The following is a 17,642-nucleotide window of genomic DNA, read 5'->3' on the forward strand; positions in this document are numbered from 1 at the left end:
CCAAATCACCCAGCCCTACATAAGCGTGAGTAAATAATAACAGAATTTTAATTTTTGAGTGGACCATCCCTTTTACCACAAGTAACTGGGAGAACTATGAATGTATTCATTTTGAATTTTTTTTTCAATATCGCATTTAATCTTTATATGCTGTGATGTATGTAAATCCATAAAAATGCTTAAAATTGTCTTTTAATCTTCAAATTGGACAATTAGAGTGACCCCAAAATGAAAGAAGATTATATGTTGTTCTGTAATTTTGATCTCCACTGTATACGTTAACATCTCGTAGTCTCCAAAAACAAATAAACGTCATTCGCTTAAGAGGAGATTTAGTGCTCATGCAATAAAAGGAAAGTGATCACAGCAGCACAATGGAAAGCTCATGTAAATCATCATTTTCTTCCACTCAGACTTGACAAACTAGCAATTACTGTTCACATGACTGCTTGCCAATGCGAGGGCAGGGAGCAAAAGCAGCTATTTCAGCTGCAAACCGGAATAAACAAATTAACCAACGCTCGTCGAGAAAAAATTCAGATGGACGTATGCAGATAAATATATGTACGCAGAGCGACCATAAAAAAAAAAACATTTGGACAAATAAAATGTATAAATGTTTTGCAGACTTCCAGGCTAAAAAATCTTCATGTGGGATTTAAATTCCCATGGCTTTTAAGTCAAAAGGTGAACATTTTTGAGGCCTAAAGGCATTGCACAACACGACTCACAACATTAATTCTGGGCCAGTATACACTTTTAGTCCCACCCCATGCCCCCAAGACTAAGTTTGAATGAAAACCTGAGCCGTTCTTATCTGATGAGCCACACTCTATGAGATCCTTAATTACTAGTTGAGTCATGTTGATCTCAGTCTTTTACTCCCTCTGGATCCTTTACCACCCAAGCATATGAAAAGACCACACTCAGAGCAGTGTCCTAAAATGCATCCCTTCTCCTTTATTAGGACGGCACTCGCTGTTCCCACTATTAATAATTACGGGTTTAAAATATCATGTGCGAATTGTAATGCATCGGGAACACGATGACACAGCAGCGCTTCTGAAAACCTCTCTGGACGGAGCTGCTGATCTGAGGCTTTTAGGTTATTTTACTCAGTAGAATGAGAGAATATTTAACTCTCTTATTGAGAAAAATAGCATCTTCTTCAGAGAATAAGAACAATTTGACTAATGGTTTAAAGAGTGAAAAGGATCCAAGGCCGGTTATTGAGTAACCAGGTTAATCGAATTTTCCTTTAAATTGACGCACTAAAAATAACAGAGAAGCTTCTAGGCTCCATTGCTTCAGTCGCACATTTTGAACAAAACAGCATTTGATTACAACATTAAAATATGCTCGGTTCAGTTAATCAGTTGCAGTTGTTTGTGAGTAAATGTAAATCAAGGGATAAAAATTTAGGCAAGCAAAAATTCACCCTAGTGTGAATATGAAAAAAATGTAACTTGAAAACCTGAAATTGCTTGAGTATAAAGACAAACACACAATCTATGTTGTAATTCGCATAAATAATTAAGAAACTGAGATTGTAATGAAGTTGGTTAATTATTGATAGTTTATAATCTGCCGTCAAAAGATTTTAAAAAGATGTTTCACAGGAGTTTTAAACAAACACTTAACCTTTGTAGTTAAAGCGAAATTACTCATATAAAAGGGACATTTCATCCAAAAAATTTTATTTAATCTCAAGTGGTTCCAAACCTTTATGTGTTCCTCTCTTCTTCCACAAAAGAAGGTATTTTAAAGAAAGCTGAAAACAATTAACCATAGTAGGAAAACTGATACTAAGGCAATGGTTACAAGTTTCCAACATTTTTCAAAAGATCTTACTTTGTGTTAAACGGAAGAAAGAAACTCTTAAAGGTTTGAAAAAGGGTGACTAAATTATGACAGAATTTACTTATTTATTTTTTTGGTTAACTTTTTCTTTAAGTGTAGTATTCATAATCAGCAGACACTGACACAGGCCTGATAACAAGGGGTAAGTGGTCATAGTTTATTTGGTGGTTTATAAATGTAAATTTTTTAACTATTATTTTTACTTAAAGATGGGTTGTCTTTTCAGGCAATTGTGTGATTTAAAAATACTGTTAAATTTTAAGAATTATTAACTTTTTTTAATTAAAACTTAAATATGCTTATATTTCAAAAGCTGTAATTTATTATAATGAAATAGTTTAAAGGGGTACAAAAACATGTATCCTCAAGTCTCAATTAAAAATGCACGAAGGTTTATGACCGGATGGCGGCTGAAAAAAACAGCACATGCTGATATGTTGATGCTGGTGTCAGTGCTGGTTTTGCTGGTCTTAACGCTGCATGACCAGCATTGACCAGCATTAAAACCTGCAAAACCACCACTGACACCAGCAAGACCAGCATAAAAACCTTTCTTACCAGCGTGTGCTGTTTTTTTTCAGCAGGGGGGTGACGTTAAGTTAAAAATTAGCGTCCATTGTTAGTTTAGCTGCAATAGCTGCACTGATGCTATTAATAATACAACAGATAAAAGTTACCTCATTTCAGTAAAAATTTGACGAAGACGGGGCAAATGTCATTTCTGGAACAGAGTTGAATGATACGTTTAAGGATTTTTCAATTGTTTATGCGAGTCTAAACGCTCAGTCAAATAGGGCATTACGTTCATGAAGAGAAATAAAGACAAACTGAACTTACCTTCCGTTTAGCCATCTTAATGTTAAGCTTCTGATTGTCACACTTTGGATTTAGTCATATTGTTGGTTTATGACCTCAAAACTTTGGTTTCTCGCATGATTTTACGAAAATCTAAACACTTTACTGACCTCTACAGGGCAAGAAAACAACGTTTAACCGAATTGAAGGAATAGTTCACCCAAAACTGAAAACTCTCATCGTTTAGTCTCTTCACGTGTTCCCGGTTTGACTTTTTTTGTTTAACAGAATATATAAACTGTTAAATGTTTAACCTATTGAGGGTAGGGAAAATAAATAAAGTTATATATTTGGGGGGTAAATTCTCTCTTTAGTTGAGGGTTTACAAACCAATATTAAAAAAAACTAAACAAGCACTTTCACAGGTTTATCAAATCACTTCACACATCAAACATATAACACACATTGGCTTTAAATAAGAGCAGTACATATTTCATTGCACATTATATAAACAGACCAATAATGAGCTGCCCTGATGTCCAGAATGTCTGACTTAAAACTCAATCATCAGTCTTTATCTTCCCTGTTTTCACTTTACAAAGGAATAATTTATTACAGTCCACCGGCCAGACTACAAAATAGGAGGTAATCTAATGGGAGGCAAGTTACAAAAAAGGCCATTAACAACATATGTTGTGTACTGATGGCAAACAGTAAATGGCAGTGCCAACAAATGCCAATTATTTTTATATGATTCATGGCTGGAGGTTTATGGTCCTGCTAAAGATGATATTTTCTGCACAAAACCATAAAGTTTGTCTTAATGCTGTGCTCTACTGAATATATATTAGTTCCAGGAGTGTGTGTGTGTGTGTGTGTGCAGACAGTATTTGAATCATCATTCCTTTAGCTCATCTTCATCTTTGCTGTTGTCTTTTGCATTTCTCCTGTTGCCCAGCTCTTTTAGTCCCTCCTGAAGCTGCTCAATGGCCTCTTCATCTCCTGCGGTGTGTGCCAGAGCCAGAGCCTCCTGATACAGTTTAGCAGATTCCTCAAACTCACCTGAATGACAAAACATAAACAACAGTGACATCTGGACATATGCCTGAGCATGATTTCAAGAATGTTATTTAATGATCTGAAATAATTTTATTTATGTAATATTTTCCATAATATCCATATAATAAATTTATCTTACTCTAAATAAATCGATCCATTCATCTATACATACTGTATTTTCAATATATATTGAGTTTTAAATCATCTAAAACAAGCTGTGAGTTATATTCCAAAACTTATATCATACAATTTATGTCGTGCACTAAATATACAAAGTTTAATGAATAAGATAGACGTGAGGATTTGTTGTGTTGTCCACAGATACACTTAGTTTAAGTTTTAAGAAAAGAATTTGGGAGGTTGAGGTTTATAATAATTTAATCCTGAATGACTATCATTTGCTTTTATACATTTTATGTTTGTTTAGAAGTTATTCTTTCAGCGTTTCCTCTTTTTTCCTCTTGTTTACTTAAATTTAAAGGATCTTTTGTGGCGTGAAGCGGTCAAAAATATTAAACAGTTGCACCTTTTCTCCTTGGCATTTTCCTGAAAATACAGTATAATAGTACACTACTGTATAACACCATGAAGTCAGTCATTTCTACCTTTTAAACTCTGCAAAATATTTTAACAAAATCTCAGATTTTTATACCCCAAAACAATTTTTTAAATATAATTTTTGTATTTTGTCTAACAGCGCACAAGAGACAGCTACAGACCACAATAAATTCCCAGTTTCTCTATATTTACTGGATTTATTAGGTATTTTTTAGCAAAATGTGAATATTTGTTTTATTCTATCTATATTAAGTTGTGATAACCTTTCTTTAACATTTGAATAAATAATTTATATAACTGTAACTGACATAAAATAGATTTGTTCATTTTATTTGTAACAAGTCCTTCAAAAGTACCGTTATGCATCAGGATTCCTGCCATATTCCCAAGCAGCACGTGTTGTTCAGGGTGACCCGCTGCCTGTCCAAGCTCCACGGCCTTCTTCACATAAACCAGAGCCTCATCATGCTTCCCCTGCAGGTCCAACACTGTTGCCAGGTCACTCATCAGGACCAGCGTCTAAAGCACAGCACACAATACACAGGCTCAGCAATGAGACAAACTCCTGAGCACCAAAAAACTGATTTCCAACTCTGCTTACAATGTATGAGCAGCTTGCATATGCGCTTTGAATCATTTTTACACTTTTTAGTTTCTCCACAAGATGTCAGTACTGAGTCAGACTGTTGTTTATTTGACAGACGGAAAAAAAAAATGGAGAAACAAAACAACAGGAGGACTGTTTTTTGAAAGTTTTGTGAAAAGGCGCAGACACTGCAAGTTATTGCATGATAGACTGTTCTGTCAAAATGTAATATTTATATTAATATTTATTTGTATACTCTACCATTTCAGAGTTTATTTGTACTCTTAAAGAGCCCATATTATACATCAAATAGGGTCATATTTAGGTTGTAAGGGTCTCCAACAACATTCTAATATGCATGCAAGGTCATAAAACACTTTGATGGTCTTATAATCTGCATTTATTTTTACCTAATTATCCCAACTACTCCCATATGAATCGTTCAGCGATTCATTTGTTCCCAAACCCCTCCTCAGCGCGAAGCTAATCTGCTCTGATTGGACCGATGACAGCCTGCTGCGATTGGTCGACAGTGACAGGCTTCAGCGCGAGACAGAGTGAAATGCCCAGCTGGTAATCAACTATATAAAAGTAGTCACAGTGCACACGCGCTTCATAGTGTAAGGCTTTTTCACACACACACACAACCCTCCTCAGAAGAACTGGGGAAGTCGACGCGAGTCTCCTAGCCTCTCCCTCCTCTCCCTCTCCCTCTCTCACACACACACACACACACACACACACACAACGCTCCTCAGAAGAACTAGGGAAAGCGACGCGAGTCTCTCTCTCTCTCTCTCTCTCTCTCTCTCTCTCTCTCTCTCTCTCTCTCTCTCTCTCTCTCTCTCTCTCTCTCTCACACACACACACACACACACACACACACACAACGCTCCTCAGAAAAACTAGGGAAAGCGACGCGAGTCTCTCTCTCTCTCTCTCTCTCTCACACACACACACACACACACACACACACACACACACACACACACACACACACGCACGCACACACACACACAACGCTCCTCAGAAGAACTAGGGAAAGCGACGCGAGTCTCCTGTCTCCTAGCTCACGATCGCCATAGCAACGACAAACGGCAGTGGAACGCGAGCTCACAAAAGCCTTTAACGTTAAATCCGTAAACAAAGCGGCACGCGTCGCGTTTTTAACGTGGCTTACATGTGATAAGAGAATATAAAGAGTAACCGCGTGTACTGTACCAGGTTAACAAGTAACAAAACACAATAAATACATAATTTGCAAGTTAAACGAGGCAACAATTTTAATCGCACTTACTTACACTAGTGGATAAACCTCAACCACTGACTCTTCACAGTTCACAACTCATCTTTGGGTAGAGACTGTCAATATTATCCATCTGAGCACAGCGTGACTTCATTCGACCGGCGGCGTCTGTGTGTGTGTGTGTCTAGTGTTTTTTCTGTGTTAGTGGGCGGGGCCGCAGGTTTCAAATCTCCCTGGTTTGCGCGCGTAACTACTGGCGAAACACCTAATGACTCGTTATCAAGACGACTCGTTTGAAGCACTATGAGTCGACTCTTTTATAGATGAATCAATAGTTTTAAACACTGTACACTTACAGATTTAAGCCTTAGCTGGATATTTCACTTCACTTAGAGCTGTGTTACACACTACATGGAAGGGCATTTTCAAAAACCCATAATATGGGCTCTTTAACCAGTTGTGGCCTAATGGTTAGGGAGTTGTACTTGTAATTGAAAGGAAAGCCCACTGCTCGAGCTGTATGCTCACCTCACTGTGTGTGTTCTCTTCTCACTTGTGTACACTTCAATGGGTCAAAAGCAGAGGACCAATTCAGAGTATAGGTAACCATACTTGACAATACGCACTTCACTTCATTTTAACACCAAGACGAAAGTCAGCAGGTGTGACATTTTTTTGTTTTATTGTTGTTTTTTGCTAAAAAAAAAAAAGAAAATATGGTCATATTTCTGAAAAAGCATTGTTGAAATGTTAAAGCTACTTTGCATTTTGCTGTTATAGGGGAATTACCGGTTTGTAAACCTTCAGGATGCTAGCATTTACAGCGAGGTAATGACATCTGATGCGGTACAGAATTTGTTGTTGTATTAGAGATAAGTTATATTGATTATATGTTAGTTACAGTACATACTGCTTTCAGCATATTATAACAGCATGTCACCCAGTGATAACCACAGTTATTCGGCAAACTAATGTTAAAGTGAGTGGCATTCGTCCGGCAGGTCCTTTTGTGATAGCACCCTCCCAAGCGCATCCAGCCAGAAATATACAACCATCTCATAGAAACTCCAAGTGATTTTACAAGAGAAAAGTTAAAGGCCTACAAGTCCTTGAATGCCTACAATTTAGCTCGGTGTGGTCATGTGCAAAAATAATGTTCCATGATTACGAGATTCAAAACTTTGTAGAGCTAAAAACCTGCCAAGCCAAAGACAAGGAAAGAAGATGGAACTGCCCAAGGCCTGGGTAATCATCAACAAGCAAAACAACTGCATTCTGACAGCGAACTGCACCTGTATGGCAGGGTATGTGAACTTAGATTTTTACATTTCATTCTCAGCATTCAGTGACCGCAGTTTAATTAACCATATTTAACTGCTGAAATCATTGTACGATTCAGCATAGCGTGAACTTACCTGGTATAAAAAGAGAACTGCAGACTCAAGCATTAAGTACTGTAGGTCGTCACTCCATTCAGCTCTTCTGATGGCTGTTAGGTTTTATTGTGAAGTTGTAAATTAGTTGTAATTTAGTTGTTTAGTTGTAAATTAGTTGTTCTGCTGTACTTGCACTTACTTTAAGCTTTCAATAAATTGTTAAATTGAAAGATTTATGTTTCCAATAGAAAAGCTGAAATACGCCAAGTACAGAGCTCTTCCAACTTCAAATTCCAGCACTTTTCAAGCACTTTCAAGGTGTATTTGTATGCTCTTCCAGCACCTAAAAACCGCGGTAAATTACATTTATATATGCTGTATGTACTTTTTTACATTTAAATCCATTGTGCTATTTTAAAAAACACAATATGACATTTCAACTTAAACTGTTGAACACTTTGGAACATAGATTTATTGGGAAAGTTCACCCAAAAATGGTATTTAAAAAAAAAGTAAAGTATATTTTTAAGTTTGGTCTCATTTTTACCTAAAGTTGATATCTCAAAAAATGAGCTTACAGTCAGATTTTGTTTGGGTGTAGTAGCAAGTTGCCATGTTTGTTTTAAACTATTCCTGAGCGCTTAGTTTAGCGATTTTCTGCATGAATGTCTCCTAAATACCCACATACAGTGAACATTTTGCAGTGAAAACTGGTCGCATGGCAACAATTTTATGCCCTCACACAAATGTTCCCAAATATATTTTGACCTCGCATAGATATAATTTCAGGCACATATGCAACCAAAACAGTCGCAATTAGGAGTCCTGCAATTTCAAATTCAAGCACTTTGTCCAAAATCCAAGCACTTTTCTAACCTTGAAAACACTATATTAAAAATCAAGCATCTTCCAGGATGAGTCAGTAGAGGACACCATATATAAACCATAGGCGCAAGCTGCGATAACGGCCCTATCCCTCCTCCTCCATCTCAAAATCATTTTAAAGTTGGGCGAACTTTGCCTATTTCGCAGAGCTAAAAGCAAGACAATTTCTTCCATCGTGGCTAGTGTGGCACAGATGCTAGAACCCGCCTTTACGCCAGCGCAACGCCGTAAATTGTATGGCAAGTGTAAACATGAATAGGATACAGGTCACTTCGGTTTTCCTTTTGTTGAATGATAATATAGAGTACTGTCACCTTCAGGTATGGAAAGATACATTCTTCCACACATGCACAGAAGGTTTCAGAAGGACTTGTTTCAGTCGGCTGTCATCTGTTTGATGTGCTCGCATGTAGCTTTTTAGTCTAGACGGGACCAGACACAGCTGACCCGTTTTCACAGTTTTCACCATCACTAGTTCTTTGAAGTCAACTCGATGTGTCCTGGGCTTTAATGTCTTCCAGCATTGATTTGTAGGTCTGTGGCAAGATCTTTATAATTGCAAACAAAATGTGTAACATCTAACAGAGAACAGAGAAAGAGAGAAAAATAACCTGTGGATGGGACTCTCCCTGCTCCTCCTGGCAGATCTGCAGTGCGTGTCTGTAATCCCGGCAGGCCCCTATGAAACGATGATTCGCTGCCAAATAACGTGCCCTCGCGTCCAAACTGAGACCAAGCAGCAACCTGGTGTCTTTGCGCTCTTCGTCTAATAGAAACACAAACATTTTGTTAATTACTTTCGATGAATAAACACAAATGAGCCAAAGTTTGAAGTGTTAGTGATACCTGAGAGGCTTTCTGGAGGAAGATCCTTCTGTTTATCAATCTTGGCCTCTAAAGAATCGGCGCAGAACTGAAAGCCATGCTCTGCTAACTCATTCCTGGAAATGAAACGAGTTACTGAACAGCACAGAGGTCAACGGGTCAGCTGACTCAGAGTTTCACCAAGGCTCAGCACTCACTTGTTTTGCGTGGCGTATATGCTGGCCAGCTTCAGCGACATCTCAATCACTGCATTGTCATCCTAATGAGATAAAACAGGTAAAGATAGTTTCAAAAATATGGCGACTGACTGCATTTATCATTGCTTTTGTTTTGCTCAAACCAATGTTCAAAAATAATACGGAATTGGTAAAAAGCCTTACACACAACAAATATACTGCTTTCTTAGTGTTGCTGTTTTCAAAATCGCCCACCATACCCTTCTTCACTACTTCCTGTATCAGTTCTTGTTTTATCATTATTTTATTTATTTATCGTTTTACAATATAACAATCAGCACAATTAACAAGCGGAATACTCAGCATTAAATAGCATCAGAGTATACAAGTATAAAAACATATACATCAAATTCAGAAAAGCAGAAATCAAATAACAACATATGAGTGGTCAGTGTGATAACAATGGTTATTATGTAGGCAGTAGGCACAGGTCAAAGGGTTCATAAAGGGTCCAAATAAATATTCAAGGTTTCTAAAAATATATGTGTTTTGTTTTTCAAACTATATGTTAAATATTCCAAATGCAGAATGTCATTTATAATATATATTTTTTAAAATTATTATTATTATTTTTTTTTTATTAGAATATACAAAAGGTACACAATTTATAATATTTTTAAATGATTCAAATGATGGAGGGTTTTCATTTTTCCAGTTTAACAGAATACATTTTTTAGATACATAAGAAATCAGACCTACCCTTTTGGTAAAAAAAAAGGTCTGATACTTCATTTAAGGCAACCCCAAAAAGATATATTAAAGGAGTCTTGTGATATTTCTTTCCCAGGACTATCACAAAAAACTCATGTACATTCATTCATTCAATTTCTTTTCGGCTTATTCATTCATTTGTTTATTTTCTATTCGATTTATTCATTCATTTTCTTTTCGGCTTATTCATTCATTTATTCAATTTTTTCAGCTTATTCATTCATTCATTTTCTTTTCAGCTTATTCATTCATTTGTTTATTTTCTATTCGATTTATTCATTCATTTTCTTTTCAGCTAATTCATTTATTTATTCATTCATTCATTCATTTTCTTTTCAGCTTATTCATTCATTTTCTTTTCAGCTTATTCATTTATTTATTCATTCATTCCTTCATTTTCTTTTCAGCTTAGTCATTCATTCATTCATTCATTCATTCATTTTCTTTTTAGCTTATTAGTTCATTCATTTTCTTTTCGGCTTATTCATTCATTCATTCATTTTCTTTTCAGCTTATTCATTCATTCATTTTCTTTTCGGCTTATTCATTCATTCATTCATTCATTCATTCATTTTCTTTTCAGCTTATTCATTCATTTTCTTTTCAGCTTATTCATTTATTTATTCATTCATTCCTTCATTTTCTTTTCAGCTTAGTCATTCATTCATTCATTCATTCATTTTCTTTTCAGCTTATTAATTCATTCATTTTCTTTTCGGCTTATTCATTCATTCATTCATTTTCTTTTCAGCTTATTCATTCATTCATTTTCTTTTCGGCTTATTCATTCATTCATTCATTCATTCATTTTCTTTTCAGCTTATTCAATCATTCATTTTCTTTTCAGCTTATTCATTTTCTTTTCAGCTTATTCATTCATTCATTTTCTTTTCGGCTTATTCATTCATTCATTCATTTTCTTTTCAGCTTATTCATTCATTCATTTTCTTTTCGGCTTATTCATTCATTCATTCATTTTCTTTTCAGCTTATTCAATCATTCATTTTCTTTTCAGCTTATTCATTTTCTTTTCAGCTTATTCATTCATTCATTTTCTTTTCGGCTTATTCATTCATTCATTCATTCATTCATTTTCTTTTTGGCTTATTCATTTATTTAATCATTCCTTCATTTTCTTTTCGGCTGATTAATTCAATCATTCGTTTTCTTTTCGGCTTGCTTATTCATTCATTCATTCACTTTCTTTTCGGCTTATTCATTCATTCATTCATTCATTTTCTTTTCAGCTTATTCAGTCATTCATTCATTTTCTTTTCAGCTTATTCATTCATTAATTTTTTTTTGCCTTATTTCCTTCATTAATGTCACCACAGCGGAATAGACCACCAAGTTATCCAGCATATGTTATATGCAGTGGATGCCCTTCCAGCTGCAACCCATCAGTGGGAAACATCCATGCACACCTATTCACACAGATACAGGAAAATTTTGTCTTCCCAATTCACCTATAACACGTGTCTTTGGACTGTGGGGGAAACCGGTACACCCGGAGGAAACCCAAGCGAACACGGGGAGAACATGCAAACTCCACACAGAAATGCCAACAGACCCAGCCAAGGCTCCAACCAGGGACCAAGCTCCCCACTGCGCCACCGTGACGCCCAACTCATGTACAGTATCCCAAAACTCATTTAGCTTTTCACAGTTCCAAATAAAAAATGCATAATGGTGTCCTCATGTTTCTTATATCTGTTGCATAAAGGCAATGCACCAGAATACATCCTACTTATTATAGAATTGAATGAGCACAATCGATACTGTCTCTACAACTCATACTGTGTTAAGTTTATTATAAGTTACAAGTCAAAATTGTTGAGGAAGGAAAAAATATTCTCATAAGGCTATTATTCGCTGAATAAAACAAATGCCAAAGTCTATTCCGCTATTATTATTATTATTATTTTTATTATTATTATTATTATTATTATGCGAATGGTAGGGCATCTGGTACATAAAACATATGCCAGAGTATCTGACGGTTCATTCTATGGTGACCCCTGATTAGGGACTAAGCTGAAGGGTAGTGAGTGTTTATTATCATTATTACTACACAGAATTTCATAATTTCACTTTTCAGAATTTCACTAGAGAATAAAGTTTGTACATAAACTTTCATGTTGGCTTGAGAATCCTGAAAGTTAAAAATTGTTACATCAATGTTTAAAAAGCTTGATTTAGCCTGTAACTAGCATTACTTAGCATGCTGTTAGCATGTAGTTTCTAGTATGTTTATTGCACAATGTTTTAACGGATATACAGTACAAAATATTTACCTGTGGTGTTCCTCCTGACAACATGAAACTCATCGCTGCTTTGAACAGCTTCTCAGCCTGTCCAAAAAAAGTGTCACATGCTGGTGTTTACTACACATTTACACGCTAACCTAAAGATCTGAGTCAGTGGAGCAGAGCAAAGGGAAGATCTTACATTGTCCAGCTGACCTCGAACAAAGGCAAGATTTGCCATCTGCAAAGAAACAGGAACATATCCTTTTACTGTATGTAATATTCTATATACATGGTTGTGGTGTGCAATATTGTATGTGATATAATCATAATTATTTTAATGATGTGCGATTTGACGTTATTACTTTTTTTATAAAAAATAAAACAAATCACACCTACAGAATGCAAGCATATGTTTATTTTTTCCTTCAAAAACCAGTATGGTTACAAAAGTGGAATTGATTTTATACTACAGTATATACTATACTGTTGTATAATTTTAACTGTTAAGATAATTTAGACACTTAATATTAACTCATTAATATTATTTTAGATAAGATTCGCCCATATTGGCTGTTTTTGTGCTCAAATCTCATTGAGCAACATGATTGTGTTTAGTTTATGAATGAAGCATTCAAATTATTTAACACCCACTTGCTGCCTCCTACTGGTTAATTCTTTAACGTTTTAATACATTGAATATATTTTTGTGTAAACAAATACATCTCAACGTCACTTCATATGCAACTTCTACAAAGATCATTTTAGCTGAAACTGATTTAATTTGTTTGATAGCCGCCTAAATGTATTATTATTGATAATAATATTTATTGTTATTGTTGTTGTTGTAGTTGTTATTATTATTATTATTATTATTATATTTGACAGATTAAATATACAAATTTGACTCAAAAGATTTTTTTTTCACACTTTTAGAAAAACAGCTTTATAAAAAGGCAAACATGCCAATAAAAATGTAAAAATCTATTTGGCAAATATCAGAAACTTCAGAAGCCAACTGAAGTCCTTATGATACCAGAACAATAACACGCTTAACAAAATATAGTGCAATTATCATCACCACTAATATTCTAGAAAATATTCAGATATTTTTAGTCAACATTGCACACCCCCGTACATGACCTTAATATTTTTTACCAATGAAAATGGGCTAAGCTAGGTGAAAACAACAAGGCAAGGTTTGAAAAATAAATACAAAATCGTACCAGGCTGTATGTGTATATAATTGCATCGTTGTTGTGCATCTGATGTGCCAGTCGGACAGCTCTGTGTAAGAAACCATCAGCAGCATCCAGTTCCCCAATCATCATGCTGTACTGTGAAACACACAGAGTAACATTCAGCCTTCAAAAACAAACATGTAGTTCAAGATGACCAGTTGTTCCTCTGTAATGGCTAACAAAGTCAGAAACTGATAGATGCCAAGTAGAGCTGCACGATATTGGAAAAAACAAATATTGCAATATTTGTTTTTCGGCTATAAATATTGAAATAAATATTAAATATGAATACAGCTTCACAAGATGGTTGGATTAGCTGTGATTGTCAGTTTTCTTGCTAGTGTAATAATATTCAGGTACACAAATTGAACAATCACAATGCAAAAAAAGCATTTCTTACTTTGTCTTGTTTCTAGTCGAAATATCTCAAAGTATTAGATCAAGTAGAAATATTGTTTTGTATTCACCTTCAGTAGAAATAAATCCAAAATAAGAGTTTTTCCTTAAAACAAGCTAAAATACCTGCCAATGGGGTAAATAAAATAATCTTGTTGCCATTTTGAAATGTAGATATTTGGACTAGAAACAAGACAAAAGTTCTAAGAAAGAACTTCTCTTTTTCCCTGTATAAATAATTAAATACAATTAATCTTACACCTCCAAAAATCATACATTTTTGAAATGCTCAGTCACTGGCCTTGAAAACACATGCAAATGATTAAACTTTTACAATATTATGGTTGTACTTAGCACTGACCACATGTGTTCTGTAGAATTCAGACTCAACTTTGCATATCTTGCCATGTGACTATTGCAGATGTGCACATTGCCATATCGATGCTTTAAAATATGAAAAGTCATATATTGTGGGAGGTTTAATCTAATAGGTCCCACAAATCCACAAAACTATGATTCTAGTGAGAGGAACCATCACAGAACTTGAAAGGCATCGATATAGTTTCTTGCACAAAGACAATTTTACACAGTGAAAATTTAAACTTGTAAAGAGAACTAAAATGTATTAAGTTACATTATTACTTTGTGTGTGTGTTTTGGAAAAGTACAGAATTGCTTATATTTTATACATTTTAATATGGATTACTTTATCATAATAACATATAATATGAACAGAGATGATGCCAACTATCAAGGACTTTAAGGACAACCCATACACTTAATACGCAAACACACTTCATTGAACATGCACATAGACACCACCCTTATACTATGCAACTGCAGGTTAACTACACTACCTGACAAAAGTCTTGTCGTCGATCAAAGTTGTAAAAGCAACAAATATTAACTTGACTTTTAATTGATCCTTTGGAAAAGTGGCAGAAGGTAGATTTTTCTGATTAATCATCTGTTGAACTGCACCCCAATCATCACAAATACTGCAGAGACCTATTGGAACCTGCATGGGCCCAAGATTCTCAGAGAAATCTATCAAGTTTGGTGAAAGAAAAATCGTGGTTTGGGGTTACATTCAGTATGGAGGCATGCAAGAGATGTGCAGAGTGGATGGCAACATCAACAGCCTGAGGTATCAAGACATTTGTGTTGCCCATTAATTTACAAACCACAGGAGAGGGCAAATTCTTCAGCAGGATAGCGCTCCTTCTCATACTTCAGCCTCCACATCATTTCTTGAAAGCAAATGTCAAGTTGCTACAGGATTGACCCGCCCAGTCACCAGACATGAACATTATTGAGCATGTCTGGGGTAAGATGAAAGAGGAGGCATTGAAGATGAATCCAAAGAATCTTGATGAACTCAAGAGTCCTGCAAGAATGCTTTCTTTGCCATTCCAGATGACTTTACTTGAGCCATTGCAGAGATGTATGGATGCAGTCCTCTGAGTTTATGGGAGTCATACACAATATTAATTCTGTTTCCACTGCACCATGACTTTATATTCTATACGGTACATTATTTCTGTTAAGTGACAAGAGTTTTGTCTAAGCAAAGTCAGATCTTACTCTCCTAATTAAATAATAAAAAATAAATTAAAAAAATCAAGGCATGACTATGTTTTATTTTGGTACAATAAGTGTAATCTAGAGGTCTTTGCCCTTCATATAAGCCCCTTCTAATACCAAATGATCAACTAGAAGTCAAGTAATTTTTTGTTGTCCCTAAAACTTGGATAGGCGACAAGACTTTTGTCAGGTAGTGTATATAATAACTTTGATGTTACTAATTAATTAGTTATAGTTAAAAATTTATTAGTAAAAATATAAATACAGTGATAGTATCTAATAAACTTAACTTTTCTGATTTTGATTGTAATGCAATAATAAGCACCTTTTGTAAAGCTCCTTTGAAGCAATAATTAATGTGAAAAGCACTTTACAAATAAACTTGAAATGAATTTGTGTGAATCGAAACGTCTCAGACTATGCTAGCAAAGCAAACAAATTTAGTTCAAACTCTCTTAATGTGCTGCCAGATAAGAGAACTCAGTAGCACATCCCAGTATAATTTACCTTGGCTTTCTTCAAGAGCAGAATAAGTTCATCCTCGAGTTTTTGCTCCTCGGTTCTCTCATCGGAGCTTCCAAAAAGCGAGAAGGCTGATGCAAAGGCAAATCTGAGCGTCAGATCATTGAATAAGCACGCAGAGAGAAGTCAATCTGTCTTGAGATGGTTTAAACATTACGTAAATATAATGAAACACTGTTGTGACAGCACCACGCACGTTACGTCATGTGTCAAACGCTGTAACCAAATGTTTCTTCTGATACACAAACAACCTGAATCTGAACTCACCGACGGCACTCCAGGCAAGAGTCCACCTGCTGAAGTCTGTAGTGTCCGAGTGGCTTTTCTGACTGGGCATTTGCAGACTGGCACAGCGATGCCATGACCTTCTGTGCCAGCGCTTCACACAGCGGCTCGACCGCGCCAGCACGCCGGTCGGCTCGTGCAACGACTTGATTCCCGCAAGAGATAAACTGCAACCCGGTGCATTTCTCGTGCAGTCGTTTACACAAAGCTTCAAACGAAAGACCTGTGCAGCCAAGTGTCGACAGTAAGAGTGCAGCGCCATATTTCTGTGATTATGCAATGACGCAAGCCAAGCGTTGGGACTGAGGAGGTCACGTGATCAGTCCGGGCTCCATGATTTGCTTCCATTCATTGTATTTTATTCTGTGTATTTCATTCAAATTTGTATTTACGTTGTATTTTAACTAATCTTGCACTGAATGTATTATCATTATTGTTATTTTTATTACATTATTATATTGATGTTTGCTCATATCCACGCAAAGACTACGACGGCTCTCATGCAGGGGCGGATTTAGTGATTTTGGGGCCGAAAGCAATTCCAGCCATGGGCCCCAGAAGTTCTAAATGCACCTTTTGTACTTTAATTTTCTTTTTAATTATAATTTTGCTGTTTTCTTCTTATATCATTCGATCTCCTTTCTTTACATTTTCTCTTAATGCAAAATAATAATAACACGTAAAGCACTTTATAAAACATTTGAAACGATTTGTTTTCTTAAGATGAATTCACAACTAAAAATAATAAATGAACTATTTCGTTAAAATGAAATCTTTACTGATTAGACTGCTGGACTGGTTCATGTTTCTGCAGTAAACAAAGCAGCATCATGTCAAATCTAGCAGGATTTTATTGATTTCATAAACTACACAGCATCCTGATATTCGAATATTATGATATTCAGGCAAACTTTAGCATACAACCACACGTTGCATAATCCAAAAAGATATAAAAATTAAAATAGCTTTTAATACTTTTTAAGGGCCTTAAATCTCTCTACATTGATTTATCCACTTTTAATACTCTTTTAAGACCCCGCGGACCCCTGTTAATGTTTTACTTCCCTTTTCTTTATTTTGTTTTCTTTTCTTTTTTCCTTTCTATTTCTGATTTGTTATTTATTGTTCTTATCGCTTTGTAATTGTATGTACTTGTATTCCAGTCTCTTACAGATTACTTCCTGATTTATATTATGCAATTATTTTTTTTTAAATAAACATTTTTAATTAA

At 35.4% G+C, this 17,642-nt stretch overlaps 1 protein-coding gene across 1 annotated transcript; it reads right to left on the reverse strand.

The window, feature by feature from the left end:
• Window positions 1-3,069: 3,069 nt before the first annotated feature.
• ttc19 (tetratricopeptide repeat domain 19) lies at window positions 3,070-16,684 on the reverse strand. Its single transcript, XM_056477497.1, has 10 exons — window positions 16,394-16,684; window positions 16,112-16,197; window positions 13,610-13,720; window positions 12,586-12,624; window positions 12,432-12,488; window positions 9,388-9,449; window positions 9,212-9,306; window positions 8,977-9,131; window positions 4,629-4,791; window positions 3,070-3,717 (listed from the first exon to the last, which is right to left on the reverse strand). The coding sequence occupies exons 1-10, from the start codon at window positions 16,671-16,673 to the stop codon at window positions 3,554-3,556; spliced, it is 1,212 nt and encodes a 403-aa protein (XP_056333472.1). The 5' UTR covers window positions 16,674-16,684; the 3' UTR covers window positions 3,070-3,553.
• Window positions 16,685-17,642: the final 958 nt, after the last annotated feature.

Source organism: Danio aesculapii, chromosome 2, assembly GCF_903798145.1.
Source record: "Danio aesculapii chromosome 2, fDanAes4.1, whole genome shotgun sequence".
NCBI lineage: Eukaryota > Metazoa > Chordata > Actinopteri > Cypriniformes > Danionidae > Danio > Danio aesculapii.